We start from the raw sequence: 21,140 nt of genomic DNA, 5'->3' as shown, positions 1-21,140 counted from the left end.
TGCATTAGAGCCCTTGCCATTAAGTAGATGAAAACTATTTGATAAAGATTTTAACTATGTATTTATTGTAAATATTTGAACATTTCTATTGCGAATATGCTATGTAGTTTGCACAATGGGTGTTTGTTTTTTCAACAATTTTCTTTCTCGACTTCTATGGGGAATGCGAAAATGTGATGGCGTTTGTGCGATCTCGTGTGTTTTTTTCCCCACTTTTTTCTCCCTGGATTTCTATGGGGGCACACATGTATGCACAAGCGAAAACTTAAAGGGACACACAAGTCAAAATAAACTTTTATGATTCAGAAAGAGACACTTTCCAATATACTTCCATTATCAAATTGTGCACAGTCTTTTTATATGCACACTTTCTGGGGAACAAGATCCTACTGAGCATGTGCAAAAGCTCACAGGGTATATGTATACTAGTCTGTGATTGGCTGATGTCTGTCACATGACACAGGGGGCAGGAACATTTTCTTTTTATTCTGTACTTGTTAATTATGCAATACTACCCCATTGAGTGGTCCTTAAAGTTAGTTTTTTTGTGCTATTTGGGTTAACGCTAGCGCAAAATACGTTTTTTTGGGAACTTGTAATATGAACGCAACCCGACAAGCGCAAAAAAATGCCAGGTCACTTGTAATCTGACCCTATATATTTAAAGTGCTGGCAGTCTTTTTTCTGCTAAGTACCTGGCAGGGTAGACTTTGTTTTTTGTGGGTTTTTTATTTTTATTCTATTTATTTCATTCAGTTTTATGTGTACACACATTTTGTTTTCATTGTTTTCAAAATAAATATCAGATAAACTTTCTAATTAATATATTTTTTTAAAATTTGTTGTATACTTCAATTTATATATGTTGTAGAATTAGACACAGTGTGACGATTCAGCTGTCTCACCAGCGTTACCTATAACCCCCTTTGTTCATACTTATTTTAAATTATGCATAGTTAAACTTTTTAGTTTAAAATCCCTTCAATGATTCCTAAAGTTATCTGGAAAACACACCTTATGGGGGTTTATTCTAATCTAACCATTGTCTACAGACACCACCATTAAAGTCTATGGAGATTTTATGTAGATAAATCAGTTGATCAGTTTTTTCTAAAGAAAGGAATTGACTCATGGGGTCAATTTAATAAAGTGCGGACAGACATGATACAATGTAGCGTATCATGTCCGCTGCACATCGATAAATGCAGACAGCACACACTCTCGGCATTTATCATTGCACCAGCATTTCTTGTGAACTGCTGGTGCAATACCGCCCTATGCAGATTTGCGGCCAATCGGCCACTAGCAGTGGGTATCAATCAACCCAATCGTATTCGATCGAGCTGATTGCTGTCCGCCACCTCAGAGCAGGCAGATGAGTTGAGGAGTAGCGGTCTTAGGAGTGGGTCGGAAGCAGCATCCGCTGCTTTATTAATCGACCCCTTGTTGTCTATCATTGTCTCATGGTGTGTCTGGGAGTTTTATTAAGGGTTTTATGTTCCTTTTAATTAATATCTATGGCACTTGAATGCCAGTTAGGATGGCCTCCCTACATGAGTATGAAAAGACAATAAAAATACTCAGTCCCACGTCACCAATGATTCAGTATAACAGAGGCGCCACTCCTTAGGCCGGTAATAATTCCAAAAAGGATGGGATAAGATGCCATGGTTATCCCTACATGAGACTCAAGTGGATAAATTCTTATTTTTACGTATTGCCTCCTCACAAGTAACTTACCCATCATCCCATTTATCTGTTCCTTGGTTACGCTTTCTCCTCCAATAAACCCAGCCAGACACTGGAATGTGTTACCAGGATTGAAGTATTCATCAAGTGTCACCCTGAGCAGACTGTTGGTTGAGTAGGTGTCATTTTTGTTCCACATGGTGCCCTGAGTTACTCCTTTCCTCTCCACACCATTAACCTTCCAGGTAATTTGCACATGCTCAGGGTAAAAGTCAAAGGCAATGCACACCAATAGCGCATGTTTTTTGCTTTGTACGTCTGAGTTGCTTGGGGGAAAGATAGACACCTTTGGGTTTGTCACATTTTTACCTTTTTCTGAAAAAGAAGCCATATGATTAGGAACCAAACAAAAAACAGCAAACCTTTAATAGTTGTTTAGGCAATCGTGTGCTCCATCATAACCAGTAAGATGTATTGAGATTGCTTACATTTTTAAACAACTTTCAAATCTACTTCTATTATAAATTTAGCTTCATTCACTTGGTATCGTTTATTGAAGGACCACCAATGCACTTCTGGGCTAGCTGAATTTATCGGTAAACCAACACCAAAAGCCAAATATTTGCAGCTACCAATCAGCAGCTAGCTCCCAACTCCTGAGTCTACCAAGGTATGCTTTTCAACAAAGGATACCCACATACTGAATTATATTAAATAAAAGAAGTAATTTGGAAAGCCATTTAAAATTGTATTCTCTATCTAAATCATGAAAGAAAAATTAGGTATCATGTCGCTTTAATATTTATTTGTGAAAAAAATGTGATGTGTATATACAGAAATCCTGAGTCATATATTTTTATTCCTGGGTTGCTTGTAAGGATTTAAAATGTGCATTAGTAAGTCTGACATACATGTAAAATGATCTAATCCATCTTACACTTGTGTTTTAAACACTTTTTTATATTATTTTGTCTATAGTTCTTCATTCATAATACTACCATAGTCTAAATGCAATATTAAAGCAATGCTGCTGCTGTTAGTGCTCTTACTTTAGTATGATTAATTAATTATTAGACTTCAGAGGGAAAACTGATGCCTGGTTATTTCCAGATGGTTGTTCCCTTCCCCCATCAGTGATATTCCCACATCAGACCTCAGATGAGACCAATTATCCTGCAGCCCCCGTCAGTGATATTCCCACATCAGACCTCACATCAGATCAATGGTCCTTCAGCCTCTATCAGTGATATTCCACATAAGACCTCAGATCAGACCAATTGTCCTGCAGCCCCCGTCAGTGATATTCCCACATCAGAACTCAGATCAGACCAATGGTCCTGCAGCCCTCGTCAGTGATATTCCCACATCAGACATCAGATCAGACCAATGGCCCTGCAGCCCCCATCAGTAATATACCCACATCAAACCGCACATCAGACTAATGGCCCTGCAGCCCCAGTTAGGGATATACCTACATCAGACCTCAGGTCAGACCAATGGTCCTGCTGCCCCTATCAGTAATATGCCCACTTCAGACCTCACATCAGTCCTCACATCAGACCAATGGTCTTGCAGCCCCTATCAGAGATATTCCCACATCAGAACTCACATCAGACCAATGGTCCTGCATCCCCTATCAGTGATATACCCACATCAGACCTCACATCAGACCAATGGTCCTGCAGCCCCAGTCAGGGATATAACCACATCAGACCTCACATCAGACTAATGGCCCTGCAGCCCCAATCAGTGATATACCTACAACCAACCTCACATCAGTTCAATGGTCCTGTAGCCCCTATCAGTAATATACCCACATCAGACCTCACATCAAACCAATGATCCTGCAGTCCCTATCAGTAATATACCCACATCAGACTAATTGTCCTGCAGACCCTATCAGGGATATACCACATCAGACCTCATATCAGACCAATAGTCCAATAGTAATATACCCACATCTGACCTCACATCAGTCCAATGGTTCTGCAGCCCCTATCAGTGATATACCCACATCAGAACTCACATCAGACAAATGGTCCTGCAGCCCCTGTCAGTAATATACCCACATCAGACCTCACATTAGACCAATGGTCCTGCAGCCCCAGTCAGGGATATACCCAAATAAGATCTCACATCAGACTAATTGTCCTGCAGCCCCTGTCAGTAAAATGCCCACATCCGACTTTACTACAAAACAATGGTCCTGCAGCCCCTATCAGTAATATACCCACATCAGCCCTAACATCAGACTAATGGCCCTGCAGCCCCAGTTAGGGATATACCCACATCAGACCTCACATCAGACCAATGGTCCTGCAACCCCTATCAGGGATATACCCACATCAGACCTTATTTTAGACCAATAGTCCTGCAGCCCCTATCAGTAATATACCCACATCACACCTCACATCAAACCAATGATCCTGCAGTCCCTATCAGTATTATACCCACTTCAGACCTCACATCAGACTAATTGTCCTGCAGACCCTATCAGGGATATACCACATCAGACCTCATATCAGACCAATTGTCCTGCAGACCCTATCAGGGATATACCACATCAGAACTCATATCAGACCAATAGTCCAATAGTAATATACCCACATCTGACCTCACATCAGTCCAATGGTTCTGCAGCCCCTATCAGTGATATACCCACATCAGAACTCACATCAGACCAATGGTCCTGCAGCCCCTGTCAGTAATACAGGGAGTGCAGAATTATTAGGCAAATGAGTATTTTGACCACATCATCCTCTTTATGCATGTTGTCTTACTCCAAGCTGTATAGGCTCGAAAGCCTACTACCAATTAAGCATATTAGGTGATGTGAATCTCTGTAATGAGAAGGGGTGTGGTCTAATGACATCAACACCCTATATCAGGTGTGCATAATTATTAGGCAACTTCCTTTCCTTTGGCAAAATGGGTCAAAAGAAGGACTTGACAGGCTCAGAAAAGTAAAAAATAGTGAGATATCTTGCAGAGGGATGCAGCACTCTTAAAATTGCAAAGCTTCTGAAGCGTGATCATCGAACAATCAAGCGTTTCATTCAAAATAGTCAACAGGGTCGCAAGAAGCGTGTGGAAAAACCAAGGCGCAAAATAACTGCCCATGAACTGAGAAAAGTCAAGCGTGCAGCTGCCAAGATGCCACTTGCCACCAGTATGGCCATATTTCAGAGCTGCAACATCACTGGAGTGCCCAAAAGCACAAGGTGTGCAATACTCAGAGACATGGCCACGGTAAGAAAGGCTGAAAGACGACCACCACTGAACAAGACACACAAGCTGAAACGTCAAGACTGGGCCAAGAAATATCTCAAGACTGATTTTTCTAAGGTTTTATGGACTGATGAAATGAGAGTGAGTCTTGATGGGCCAGATGGATGGGCCCGTGGCTGGATTGGTAAAGGGCAGAGAGCTCCAGTCCGACTCAGACGCCAGCAAGGTGGAGGTGGAGTACTGGTTTGGGCTGGTATCATCAAAGATGAGCTTGTGGGGCCTTTTCGGGTTGAGGATGGAGTCAAGCTCAACTCCCAGTACTACTGCCAGTTTCTGGAAGACACCTTCTTCAAGCAGTGGTACAGGAAGAAGTCTGCATCCTTCAAGAAAAACATGATTTTCATGCAGGACAATGCTCCATCACACGCGTCCAAGTACTCCACAGCATGGCTGGCAAGAAAGGGTATAAAAGAAGAAAATCTAATGACATGGCCTCCTTGTTCACCTGATCTGAACCCCATTGAGAACCTGTGGTCCATCATCAAATGTGAGATTTACAAGGAGGGAAAACAGTACACCTCTCTGAACAGTGTCTGGAAGGCTGTGGTTGCTGCTGCACGCAATGTTGATGGTGAACAGATCAAAACACTGACAGAATCCATGGATGGCAGGCTTTTGAGTGTCCTTGCAAAGAAAGGTGGCTATATTGGTCACTGATTTGTTTTTGTTTTGTTTTTGAATGTCAGAAATGTATATTTGTGAATGTTGAGATGTTATATTGGTTTCACTGGTAAAAATAAATAATTGAAATGGGTATATATTTGTTTTTTGTTAAGTTGCCTAATAATTATGCACAGTAATAGTCACCTGCACACACAGATATCCCCCTAAAATAGCTATAACTAAAAACAAACTAAAAACAACTTCCAAAACTATTCAGCTTTGATATTAATGAGTTTTTTGGGTTCATTGAGAACATGGTTGTTGTTCAATAATAAAATTAATCCTCAAAAATACAACTTGCCTAATAATTCTGCACTCCCTGTATACCCACATCAGACCTCACATTAGACCAATGGTCCTGCAGCCCCAGTCAGGGATAAACCCAAATCAGATCTCAAATCAGACTAATTGTCCTGCAGCCCCTCTCAGTAATATGCCCACATCAAACCTCACATCAGACCAATGGTCCTGGAACCCCTATCAGTAATATACCCACATCAGACCTTACATCAGTCCAATGGTCCTGCAGCCCCTATCAGTGATATACCCACATCAGACCTCACAATAGACCAATTGTCCTGCAGCCCCTATCAGTGATATACCCACATCAGACCTCACAATAGACCAATTATCCTGTAGCCCCTATCAGTGTTATACCCATATCAGACCTCACATCAGACTAATTGTCCTGCCGTCCCTGTCAGTGATATGCCCACGTCAGACCTCACATCAGTCCAATGGTTCTGCAGCCCCTATCAGTGATATACCCACATCAGACCTCACATCAGACCAATGGTCCTGCAGCCCCTATAAGTGATATACCCACATCAGACCTCACATCAGACCAATGGTCCTGCAGCCCCTATCAGTGATATGCCCATATCAGACCTCACATCAGACCAATGGTCCTGCAGCCCCTATCAGGGATATACCCACAACAGAACTCACATCAGACCAATGGTCCTGCAGCCACTATCAGTGATATACCCACATCAGACCTCACATCAGACCAATGGTCCTGCAGCCCCTATCAGTGATATGTCCACATCAGACCTCACATCAGACCAATGGTCCTGCAGCCCCTATCAGTAATATGCCCACATAAGACCTCACATTAGACCAATGGTCCTGCAGCCCCTATCAGTAATATGCCCATATCAGACATCACATCAGACCAATGATCCTGCAGCCCCTATCAGTGATATGCCCACATCAGACCTCACATCAGACCAATGGTCCAGCAGTCCATATCATTAATATGCCCACATCAGACCTCACATCAGACCAATGGTCCTGCAGCCCCTATCAGTAATATGCCCACATCAGACCTCACATCAGACCAATGGTCCTACAGCCCCTATCAGTGATATACCCACATCAGACCTCACATTAGACCAATGGTCCTGCAGCCGCTATGAGTGATATACCCACATCAGACCTCACATCAGATCAATGGTCCTGCAGCCCCTATCAGTGATATACCCACATCAGACCTCACATCAGACCAATGGTCCTGTAGCCGCTATGAGTGATATACCCACATCAGACCTCACATCAGACCAATGGTCCTGCAGCCCCTATCAGTAATATGCCCACATCAGACCTCACATCAAACCAATGGTCCTGCAGCCCCTATCAGTAATATACCCACATCAGACCTCACATCAGACCAATTGTCCTGCAGCCCCTATCAGTAATATGCCCATATCAGACCTCACATCAGACCAATGGTCCTGCAGCCCCTATCAGTAATATGCCCACATCAGACCTCACATTAGACCAATGGTCCTGCAGCCCCTATCAGTAATATGCCCACATCAGACCTCACATCAGACCAATGGTCCTGCAGCCGCTATGAGTGATATACCCACATCAGACCTCACATTAGACCAATGGTCCTGCAGCCCCTATCAGTGATATGCCCACATCAGACCTCACATCAGACCAATGGTCCTGCAGCCCCTATCAGTGATATGCCCACATCAGACCTCACATTAGACCAATGGTCCTGCAGCCCCTATCAGTGATATGCCCACATCAGACCTCACATTAGACCAATGGTACTGCAGCCCCTATCAGTGATATACCCACATCAGACCTCACATCAGACCAATGATCCTGCAGCCCCTATCAGGGATATACTCACATCAGACCTTACATCAGACCAATGGTCCTGCAGCCCCTATCAGTAATATGCCCACATCAGACCTCACATCAGACCAATAGTCCTGCAGCCCCTATCAGTAATATGCCCACCAGACCTCACATCAGAACAATAGTCCTGCAGCCCCTATCAGTAATATGCCCACATCAGACCTCACATCAGACCAATGGTCCTGCAGCCCCTATCAGTGATATACCCACATCAGACCTCACATTAGACCAATGGTCCTGCAGCCCCTATCAGTAATATACCCACATCAGACCTTACATCAGACCAATGGTCCATTACTCAAGACAATATTTGAGTTTCTAAAAAGTTTCCATGGGCCTCACCATACCAACGAGAATATCTCGACTGAGCATAGAGGTTTTGAATATCAGGCTCTATGAAAGAGCAGCAGACAGTTAAAGGGACATACTGTATAACCTACATTGTTGCTATCATGTTTCAGCAAGAGCAGCAGTTAAACGGACATATAACCCACATTGTTGCTATCATGTTTCAGCAAGAGCAGCAGTTAAAGGGACATATAACCCATATTGTTGCTATCATGTTTCAGCAAGAGCAGCAGTTAAAGGGACATATAACCCACATTGTTGCTATCATGTTTCAGCAAGAGCAGCAGTTAAAGGGACATATAACCCACATTGTTGCTATCATTTTTCAGCAAGAGCAGCAGTTAAAGGGACATATAACCCACATTGTTGCTATTATGTTTCAGCAAGAGCAGCAGTTAAAGGAATATATAACCCACATTGTTGCTATCATGTTTCAACAAGAGCAGCAGTTTTAAACAACTTTCTTATTTACTTCTATTATCAAGCTGCTGCATTCTTTTCATATCCTTTGTTAAAGGAGCTGCAGTTCTGTACAGTTAAGCCAATTACTTGAGGCATAAACGTGCACCCTCCAATCAGCAGCCACGTTCCACTACTCCTGAGCCCACATATATATTCTTTTCCACAAAGGATACCAAGAGAATGATGAACATTTAATTTAAAACTGTTGTGTTCTATATAAATCATGCAAGTTTAATTTTGGGTTTCATTTCTTTCTAAATATATAAATAATATACATAAAATTAAACATTTTTCAGATGCAAATTTAAAAAAAAACAACAATTTATTTCTGTTATCAAATTTGTTTCTTTCTCTTGCTATCCTATGTTGAAGAGTAAACTTAGATAGGCTCAAGAGAGTGCATGCCTTTAACCTTCTATAGCAGCATTGTTTGCTAAAGTCACGTGCCCGCTCCTTAGGTTTACTATACCTCAGAGGGCACCAAAAAACAAAGCAAGATGTTTTTCTTTTTTAATTTGCATCTGAATAATGTTTAATTGTAACTTTACTTTCCCTTTGAATTTAAAAACAGCTTGTAGTTGCTTTTTCATGAAAAAAAAAAGTATTGTTTATATATCTAAAGGGACATGAAACACAATATTAAACTTGCATGATTCAGATAGAAAAAACAAAATATATTTTCTTATATTCCTCATTCTCTTGAAGGAGCAGCAATGCGCTACTGGGAGCTAGCTGAACAGATGATGATAGCCCATGACAAGAGGCATATATGTGTAGCCACCAATCAGCAGCTAGCTCCCAGCTCCTGAGCCAACCTAGGTATGCTTGTCAACAAATGATATTAAAAGAACAAAGGAAATTAGAAGCACATTTGAAAGCTGTGTAACATTGCTATATCTGAATTGTGATAGTTTAATTCTGACTTGACTGAGTTACATGAAAGTTACAGTGTGTGGTTATCAGTAACTGAACTGATTAGCAGGATGATTTACTTTAGATTGGGGCTGTATATCATTTGCTTCTATGGTGTACCCACATCAGACCTTATTTTAGACCAATAGTCCTGCAGCCCCTATCAGTAATATACCCACATCACACCTCACATCAAACCAATGATCCTGCAGTCCCTATCAGTATTATACCCACTTCAGACCTCACATCAGACTAATTGTCCTGCAGACCCTATCAGGGATATACCACATCAGACCTCATATCAGACCAATTGTCCTGCAGACCCTATCAGGGATATACCACATCAGAACTCATATCAGACCAATAGTCCAATAGTAATATACCCACATCTGACCTCACATCAGTCCAATGGTTCTGCAGCCCCTATCAGTGATATACCCACATCAGAACTCACATCAGACCAATGGTCCTGCAGCCCCTGTCAGTAATATACCCACATCAGACCTCACATTAGACCAATGGTCCTGCAGCCCCAGTCAGGGATAAACCCAAATCAGATCTCAAATCAGACTAATTGTCCTGCAGCCCCTCTCAGTAATATGCCCACATCAAACCTCACATCAGACCAATGGTCCTGGAACCCCTATCAGTAATATACCCACATCAGACCTCACATCAGTCCAATGGTCCTGCAGCCCCTATCAGTGATATACCCACATCAGACCTCACAATAGACCAATTGTCCTGCAGCCCCTATCAGTGATATACCCACATCAGACCTCACAATAGACCAATTGTCCTGCAGCCCCTATCAGTGTTATACCCATATCAGACCTCACATCAGACTAATTGTCCTGCCGTCCCTGTCAGTGATATGCCCACGTCAGACCTCACATCAGTCCAATGGTCCTGCAGCCCCTATTAGTGATATACCCACATCAGACCTCACATCAGACCAATGGTCCTGCAGCCCCTATCAGTGATATACCAACATCAGACCTCACATAAGACCAATGGTCCTGCAGCCCCTATAAGTGATATACCCACATCAGACCTCACATCAGACCAATGGTCCTGCAGCCCCTATCAGTGATATGCCCATATCAGACCTCACATCAGACCAATGGTCCTGCAGCCCCTATCAGTATTATGCCCACATCAGACCTCACGTCAGACCAATGGTCCTGCAGCCCCTATCAGGGATATACCCACATCAGAACTCACATCAGACCAATGGTCCTGCAGCCACTATCAGTGATATACCCACATCAGACCTCACATCAGACCAATGGTCCTGCAGCCCCTATCAGTGATATGTCCACATCAGACCTCACATCAGACCAATGGTCCTGCAGCCCCTATCAGTAATATACCCACATACGACCTCACATTAGACCAATGGTCCTGCAGCCCCTATCAGTAATATGCCCACATCAGACCTCACATCAGACCAATGGTCCAGCAGTCCCTATCATTAATATGCCCACATCAGACCTCACATCAGACCAATGGTCCTGCAGCCCCTATCAGTGATATGCCCACATCAGACCTCACATCAGACCAATGGTCCAGCAGTCCCTATCATTAATATGCCCACATCAGACCTCACATCAGACCAATGGTCCTGCAGCCCCTATCAGTAATATGCCCACATCAGACCTCACATCAGACCAATGGTCCAACAGCCCCTATCAGTGATATACCCACATCAGACCTCACATTAGACCAATGGTCCTGCAGCCGCTATGAGTGATATACCCACATCAGACCTCACATCAGATCAATGGTCCTGCAGCCCCTATCAGTGATATACCCACATCAGACCTCACATCAGACCAATGGTCCTGTAGCCGCTATGAGTGATATACCCACATCAGACCTCACATCAGACCAATGGTCCTGCAGCCCCTATCAGTAATATGCCCACATCAGACCTCACATCAAACCAATGGTCCTGCAGCCCCTATCAGTAATATACCCACATCAGACCTCACATCAGACCAATGGTCCTGCAGCCGCTATGAGTGATATACCCACATCAGACCTCACATTAGACCAATTGTCCTGCAGCCCCTATCAGTAATATGCCCATATCAGACCTCACATCAGACCAATGGTCCTGCAGCCCCTATCAGTAATATGCCCACATCAGACCTCACATCAGACCAATGGTCCTGCAGCCCCTATCAGTAATATGCCCACATCAGACCTCACATCAGACCAATGGTCCTGCAGCCTCTATGAGTGATATACCCACATCAGACCTCACATTAGACCAATGGTCCTGCAGCCCCTATCAGTGATATGCCCACATCAGACCTCACATCAGACCAATGGTCCTGCAGCCCCTATCAGGGATATACCCACATCAGAACTCACATCAGACCAATGGTCCTGCAGCCACTATCAGTGATATACCCACATCAGACCTCACATTAGACCAATGGTCCTGCAGCCCCTATCAGTGATATGCCCACATCAGACCTCACATTAGACCAATGGTACTGCAGCCCCTATCAGTGATATACCCACATCAGACCTCACATCAGACCAATGATCCTGCAGCCCCTATCAGGGATATACTCACATCAGACCTCACATCAGACCAATGGTCCTGCAGCCCCTATCAGTAATATGCCCACATCAGACCTCACATCAGACCAATAGTCCTGCAGCCCCTATCAGTAATATGCCCACCAGACCTCACATCAGAACAATGGTCCTGCAGCCCCTATCAGTAATATGCCCACATCAGACCTCACATCAGACCAATGGTCCTGCAGCCCCTATCAGTGATATACCCACATCAGACCTCACATCAGACCAATGGTCCTGCAGCCCCTATCAGTGATATACCCACATCAGACCTCACATTAGACCAATGGTCCTGCAGCCCCTATCAGTAATATACCCACATCAGACCTCACATCAGACCAATGGTCCATTACTCAAGACAATATTTGAGTTTCTAAAAAGTTTCCATGGGCCTCACCATACCAACGAGAATATCTCGACTGAGCATAGAGGTTTTGAATATCAGGCTCTATGAAAGAGCAGCAGACAGTTAAAGGGACATACTGTATAACCTACATTGTTGCTATCATGTTTCAGCAAGAGCAGCAGTTAAAGGGACATATAACCCACATTGTTGCTATCATGTTTCAGCAAGAGCAGCAGTTAAAGGGACATATAACCCACATTGTTGCTATCATGTTTCAGCAAGAGCAGCAGTTAAAGGGACATATAACCCACATTGTTGCTATCATGTTTCAGCAAGAGCAGCAGTTAAAGGGACATATAACACACATTGTTGCTATCATGTTTCAGCAAGAGCAGCAGTTAAAGGGACATATAACCCAAATTGTTGCTATCATTTTTCAGCAAGAGCAGCAGTTAAAGGGACATATAACCCACATTGTTGCTATTATGTTTCAGCAAGAGCAGCAGTTAAAGGAATATATAACCCACATTGTTGCTATCATGTTTCAGCAAGAGCAGCAGTTTTAAACAACTTTCTTATTTACTTCTATTATCAAGCTGCTGCATTCTTTTCATATCCTTTGTTAAAGGAGCTGCAGTTCTGTACAGTTAAGCCAATTACTTGAGGCATAAACGTGCACCCTCCAATCAGCAGCCACGTTCCACTACTCCTGAGCCCACATATATATTCTTTTCCACAAAGGATACCAAGAGAATGATGAACATTTAATTTAAAACTGTTGTGTTCTATATAAATCATGCAAGCTTAATTTTGGGTTTCATTTCTTTCTAAATATATAAATAATATACATAAAATTAAACATTTTTCAGATGCAAATTTAAAAAAAAACAACAATTTATTTCTGTTATCAAATTTGTTTCTTTCTCTTGCTATCCTATGTTGAAGAGTAAACTTAGATAGGCTCAAGAGAGTGCATGCCTTTAACCTTCTATAGCAGCATTGTTTGCTAAAGTCACGTGCCCGCTCCTTAGGTTTACTATACCTCAGAGGGCACCAAAAAACAAAGCAAGATGTTTTTCTTTTTTAATTTGCATCTGAATAATGTTTAATTGTAACTTTACTTTCCCTTTGAATTTAAAAACAGCTTGTAGTTGCTTTTTCATGAAAAAAAAAAGTATTGTTTATATATCTAAAGGGACATGAAACACAATATTAAACTTGCATGATTCAGATAGAAAAAACAAAATATATTTTCTTATATTCCTCATTCTCTTGAAGGAGCAGCAATGCGCTACTGGGAGCTAGCTGAACAGATGATGATAGCCCATGACAAGAGGCATATATGTGTAGCCACCAATCAGCAGCTAGCTCCCAGCTCCTGAGCCAACCTAGGTATGCTTGTCAACAAAGGATATTAAAAGAACAAAGGAAATTAGAAGCACATTTGAAAGCTGTGTAACATTGCTATATCTGAATTGTGATAGTTTAATTCTGACTTGACTGAGTTACATGAAAGTTACAGTGTGTGGTTATCAGTAACTGAACTGATTAGCAGGATGATTTACTTTAGATTGGGGCTGTATATCATTTGCTTCTATGGTGGCTGTGAAAATACCTGTGTATGCTAGTGAGCCCTTGTGTATGCTAGTGAGCCCTGGTGTATGCTAGTGAGCCCTGGTGTATGCTAGTGAGCCCTTGTGTATGCTAGTGAGCCCTGGCTTCTTACAATATATTAGTGTGTTTGTGTAATAAAAAGCCTTTGCCGCTATGTAGTTTTCTAATTCAATAGATCACACAACCTGCCATGCATGTTTTTATGTGTGACAGTTAAGAATCCAGGCAAATACCCTAAATGTAAGTGAGTTTGGTGGATTATGTCTGATATATGTTTATGACATTATGTTACAACTTATATTTCATTCCTGTTATCCTCTGTGACATGCACTTTATTAATTACATAATACCTAATTCTCAGTTTGTCACATGAACTAAAAATGATCCAATATATAAACCCAAGGCTAAATAATCTATAAGACCTAATATGTAATACATGATATTAATGTCCAGTGTCTCCTGATCTGTATATGTTCTGTATTGCAGGGACAATATCATATGGGATATAAGACATGTTCTGTAGCGTGTGTACTAAATTACACGCATCATATGCAATTTCAGATTACACAATATTGTTATATTCCTATATTGTGTGCACACTATTACTGGTCTATATTGTATGAATTACATTCTATGTATACTATACTATTTGTGCTATATGACAGCTTCATGCTGCATGTGTTTAATTATATTTATTACAAAAGCTGTTTCACCATATATGCCATATAAGCCATTTCACTTATGCTATATAAGATATATCACATGATGTACATATATTAAATTGTGTGTACTATATTTTCTGTAACATGTCACATACACTATCAGCAATATACATATTCTGTCCCGTGTGTGCTATAGTTTATGTAACATATTACTTGATCTGCCTTATAAGATATTGCATACGGTAAAGCAATATATCATATACATTTTATATCCTTGGTGTGCTATAGTTTATGTAACATATTACATGATCTGCCTTGTAACATATTACATACAGTAGAAGCAATATATCATATACATATTATATCCGATGTGTGTTATAGTTTATGTAACATATTACATACAGTATAAGCAATATATCATATACATATTATATCCTATGTGTGCTGTAGTTTATGTAACATATTACATACAGTATAAGCAATATATCATATACATATTATATCCTATGTGTGTTATAGTTTATGTAACATATTACATACAGTATAAGCAATATATCATATACATATTATATCCTATGTGTGCTATAGTTTATGTAACATATTATATACAGCAGAAGCAATATATATTATATACATATTATATCCTATGTGTGCTATAGTTTATGTAACATATTACATACAGTATAAGCAATATATCATTTACATATTCTGTCCCATGTGTGCTATAGTTTATGTAACATATTACATGATCTACCTTGTAACATAATTCATACAGTAGAAGCAATATATCATATACATATTATATCCTATGTGTGCTATAGTTTATGTAACATATTACATACAGTATAAGCAATATATATTATATACATATTATATCCTATGTGTGCTATAGTTTATGTAACATATTACATACAGTATAAGCAATATATCATATAAATATTCTGTCCCATGTGTGCTATAGTTTATGTAACATATTATATACAGTATAAGCAATATATCATATACATATTATATCCTATGTGTGCTATAGTTTATGTAACATATTACATACAGTATAAGCAATATATCATATACATATTCTGTCCCATGTGTGCTATAGTTTATGTAACATATTACATACAGTATAAGCAATATATCATATACATATTATATCCTATGTGTGCTATAGTTTATGTAACATATTACATACAGTATAAGCAATATATCATATACATATTATATCCTATGTGTGCTATAGTTTATGTAACATATTACATACAGTATAAGCAATATATCATATACATATTATATCCTATGTGTGCTATAGTTTATGTAACATATTACATACAGTATAAGCAATATATCATATACAGTCAGTCATAGTGTAATTTGTCCATATCTTGGTATGCTAGTAATCATTAATCACTGTGTATACGTGTTTTGCTTTTCTATATAATCTGTAGACAATGCAGATAAACATGAGCTGTAATATAAACACAGACAAGCACTGCTCTAGTAAATTCACTTACAATCTATTTGTATGATACTCAGACGATTCTTTAGTTATTAATATACAACTTACCGAGCACAGTGAGGATGGTTCCCCCTCCAAAGTCAAGCTTAGCTCCAGCATTCACAGCAATACATAGATGTAATAAAACTCAGCACTCACCCAGCACCTGCAATATTGTCCCTTCACCAAAGAAGACAGCTGACTGCAGCTCATTGTGCTACACTCGACTTCAAAAAAGAGAATTTACTGAGGAACTGGTGGAGCACTGATCAGAGGAGCTTATTTACTAAATTAGAGAACATTAGGCAAAGAATTCTCATCAGAAATTCAATATACATTAACCTTATCTTGTGCTACTCTTACAACTTGAAATAAGTACCCGGCCCATTTCTACATGTTGTTTGCATGAGACAAAGAGAGATGTAAATAGGAAGACAGGGTGAGCGAAATTAGGAAAGAATCAATAAGAAGTACATATTATTGTGATGTATCTCAGACAACCTGTCTAGAAGCCTCTTGCTTGCAAACCATTGTTTATCCTCAAACACACCCAGCAGTTAAGATTCCTTGGCATAACCCCACTGCTCTTTTGTCTGACTGTCCCTTCCTCCCTCTGTGTGATTTGTGTATGATAAGAAATACAGGTCTCCCGGAATATACATTTAAACAATTACAGGAAAACTAATGTTAATCAATTACCTAGGATGGACAATATAGTCCCATGTCCAAAGTACTGTCTGTCAGTATTCACAGCCCTAGAGTGCCATACTAAATCCTCACTGCTTGCCAATCATATACCAACACTTCTAAATCCATTGTGCCTGACAAATCCATATGTACAATATACATCACTGGAAAATTATTGTCTAGGTTTGTCTAGGTTTTTAGTGAGAATGTTTTTATATTTAACAAGCTGTTGGGCTCTTTTTACATTGATGAGATTTTAAACTTTCTACTGAGAGTGCTGTTTTGTCACTGCATGGTATCCATTCACCAAGATGTGACAGATCTCTCAAATGTTTTATGCAGTAAATTCCATATGGTCTTAACCTAGTAAGGAGTGCGCACAATATGTCTGAAATTTAATTCAACTTATAATTTAAATTGTTGCTAGAGTGATAGATTTTGGTTAACTTGACAAATAAAGTATTGTGATCCCTAATCTATCACTTACCCATTACATGCAGGATTGTCCCAGCTCCAAAATACTGAGTGTTGTAGGAACACACAAGCCCATGGCTGCACTAAAACAGGACTTGGCACAGGTGCCACACTCAGTTGGCTACAGTCACAAGCAACATAACATCTGCACAATACTAAATGTAACACATTTGTCAACTGGATTTATATCTCCAGGGATCCCTCCTCTCATAAGAATATCATTGGTTTTAATTTTAGTACATTACTTACCAAGGACAGACAAGATTGTTCCAGCTCCGAAAGTCATATCATAACCAGTGACACAGCTGTACCCAGCTGTTCTAAATCCTCAAACCCAGAACAACCTACTAGATAATTTGAGCCTGTGTGTTAGTATATCTAGTAGATATACTAATACAGAGGCTCAAATACTCATACAGAAAAATATATTGAAAGAACTCCACACAGTGACCCATCTATCCCATAATATATAAACACAGTGACCAAAATGTAGTCCTTGATGGACAAAAAAAGACCAGGTTGTAAGAACCTCTAATCTGCCTTAATGGATATGTCTAATTTACCCGTCTCAAGCAGAGACTATCTGATATCTTGGTATATTTTGCACAAACTTCACTAATATAATCTAATCAACAGACGCTATCACAACAGTATCCTTATGCCCAGGCAAATGCCAGACAGTGACACTTGTACCTTATGTGCAGATAAAGCACGGATACATGCATATACCTAGATACACCAACCTAGATCCCCTAACACTGTAGAGCCTTTTACAGATACAAAACGATTTACAGTCACTATGTTTTCTTTGTCTTTTCTACAACAATGTCCCTTATTTATGTTAAATATAGGCTAGACAAAATTAAATGTAACCAAATGACCCAAACTTAGATGATTTTTCTGCCATCTTTGTCAACTAAAGACAAACCAGAACTTACCTAGTACAGTAACAAGAGTCCCCTCTCCAAAGTACTGTCTTTCCCCGTAGCACAGCTGCATATGGTAACATCAAAACCCAACCACACAGCCTCATATTTACAATACACTTAGACAACATATGTGAGACAACATACAGTGTTGTATAAAGACCTAACTATATTACACTTACCCAGTACTGTGAGCTTTGTGCCATCTCCAAAGTACAATCTCTCTGTGCTCACACACTGGCACTGTGTCAGTGTAGAACATACTCAGACAGTAGATCCAACTGGAAAGCTCATTGCATGAACTATGTTCATTGCTTCCAATAGACTTTAATAGAATATGTTTGTAGAATTAAAATAAACCTTTTGACCAAGAATACTTTGAATTTGAATTTTCTGTGTGTTTATATCAGCCTATTTGCAATAGGCAATCCTGTGTTTGCATTTCTCCTGTAATCTGTCAATTGCACTTGTGCAGCCATGTAGTTTGTGCTGGAGATTTCAGACACATAGATTGCTTAAAAATAAATACAGAAAAGCAATTTCAAATTTCTTTATAGCTGTATCTAAAATATATCATATTTTTGATTGAGTCCTTTGTAAATTGCTCTAAAAAATAAACCATTTATTTAATTATTTCCACTTTTACTATAAACCCTGTCTGTTGCTAGCATCACCTTAAATGTCACTAAACATCCCTGAGCCCCACTCATCACTAAACTCTACAGCACCTTATTTCTCTGTACTGATCTCCTCACTTTCATTACTTTGCACATTTTTCATTGCATTTAAATGTTTCTAATCTGCCACCATTTTCTTTCCGCTGCCCACTCCTCCTGTTTTAATAAACATTGTAAAGTTTTGGGGCTCCGAATCCTCTTTCTTACCAAGTACAGTTAGAACAGTCCCAGGTCCAAACTCCAGCTTCTCATAGCTCACAGCCAGGCATATGTGTCTAAAAACCAAGTGCATGCAGACATGTCTGTGTGACTGTGACACAGGTCCTGGACTTACCTATTACCCTGAGTATGGTTCCTTCACCGAAGTAAGTGGCATAAGCATTCAAAGAGATAAATCCCTCACAAAAAACATCCCTTTGCAAGAGTAAACAATAACTCCTACAGCAAATAACAAAACTTACCTAATACAGTGAGTATAGTTCCTTCACCAAAGTAAGCAATATTAGCAGCCACAGAGATAAATCCCTCACAAAAAACATCCCTCTGCTTGAGTATACATTAATTGTGTAACTCCTTCAATACTTCAATACTCAAGACTTACCTAATACACTGAGTATGGTTCCTCCACCAAAGTATGCAACAGAAGAGCTCACAGAGATAGATCCCTCACACAGAAACCCTCTCTCTCTGCCTGAGTAAACATTAACTGTGTAACTCCTTCAATAAGTTCCCAGACTTACCTAATACACTGAGTATGGTTCCTCCACCAAAGTAAGCAGCAGAAGAGCTCACAGAGATAGTTCCCTCACACAGAAACCCTCTCTCTGCCTGAGTAGACATTAACTGTATAACTCCTTCAACAAGTACCCAGACTTACCTAATACACTGATTATGGTTCCTCCACCAAAGTTAAGTGCTGCAGAAGCAGTCACATAGATAAATCCCTCACTTAAAACATCCCTTTGCAAGAGTAAACTATAACTCTTTCAGCAAATACCCAGACTTACCTAATACAGTGAGTAAGGTTCCTTCACCAAAGAAAGCAACATTAGCAAACACAGAGCTAAATCCCTCACAAAAACACCTCTTTGCTTGGGTACACAATGATTGTGTGTTTTTTTCAGACTTACCTAACACACTGAGTATTGTTCCTTCACCAAAGTAAGCAACATTGCTAGTCACAGAGATAAATCCCTTACATACATCCCACTGTTGAGTACAAAACTATGTATTTTTTTTTCCACAAGTACCCAGACTTACCTAATACACTGAGTATGGTTCCTTCACCAAAGTGAGCAGCATATGTAGTCACAGAGATAAAAACCCTCACATAAAAGCAACAGAAAAGCTCACAGAAAGAAATCCACACAAATAACCACCCACCTGCACAAGAACACACAGAAAATGTTTAGTTCCTTCAACAAGTAAACATATTTACCTAATACACTGAGAATGGATCCTCCACCAAAGTAAGCAAGATTATTGTTAACAGATATAAATCCCTCACAAAAACGCATCCCCTTTGCTTGGGTACACAATGACAGTCTTGTTTTTTCAGACTTACCTAGTACACTGAGTATTGTTCCTCTACTAAACTAAGCAACATTACCAGTCACAGAGATAAATCCCTCACATATTAAAAACCAACCAAACACAACTTTATAACTTCTTCAGCAAGCATCTAGACTTACCTAATACACTGACTATGGTTCCTCCACCAAAGTAAGCAACAGAATTAGTCACAGAGATAAATCCCTCACACAGAAACCATCCCTCTGCTCAAGTAAACAACTGTATAGTTCTTTCAACAAGTATCCAGGCTTACCTAATACACTGAGTATGGTTCCTCCACCAAAGTAAACTGCAGAAGCAGTCACAGAGATAACTCCCCCACTAAAAACCATTTCTCTACACACTTTTATAACTTCTTCAGCAAATATCTAGACTTACCTAATACAGTGAGTATGGTTCCTTCACCAAACTAAGCAACATTAGCTACAGAGATAATTCACTCACCTCACAAAAACACAAACCATTTCCTTGGGTACACAATTATGTGGTTCTTTCAGACTTACCTAATACACTGAGTATGGTTCCTTCACCAAAGTAAGCTGTGCCAGTATTCACAGAAATAAATCCTTCACAAAAACA

At 40.0% G+C, this 21,140-nt stretch overlaps 1 gene segment (V, D, J or C); it reads right to left on the bottom strand.

Moving 5' to 3' along the window:
- LOC128640297 (T-cell receptor beta-1 chain C region-like) overlaps positions 1 to 17,504 on the bottom strand; it is a 37,783-nt gene extending 20,279 nt beyond the window's left edge. Inside the window, 2 exon segments of the C gene segment in view lie at positions 1,741 to 2,064; positions 17,400 to 17,504. Coding sequence covers positions 1,741 to 2,064; positions 17,400 to 17,403 — 328 coding nt within the window.
- Positions 17,505 to 21,140: the final 3,636 nt, after the last annotated feature.

Source organism: Bombina bombina, chromosome 9, assembly GCF_027579735.1.
Source record: "Bombina bombina isolate aBomBom1 chromosome 9, aBomBom1.pri, whole genome shotgun sequence".
NCBI classification, from domain to species: Eukaryota; Metazoa; Chordata; class Amphibia; order Anura; family Bombinatoridae; genus Bombina; species Bombina bombina.
This window is presented reverse-complemented; position numbering and strand designations above follow the sequence as displayed.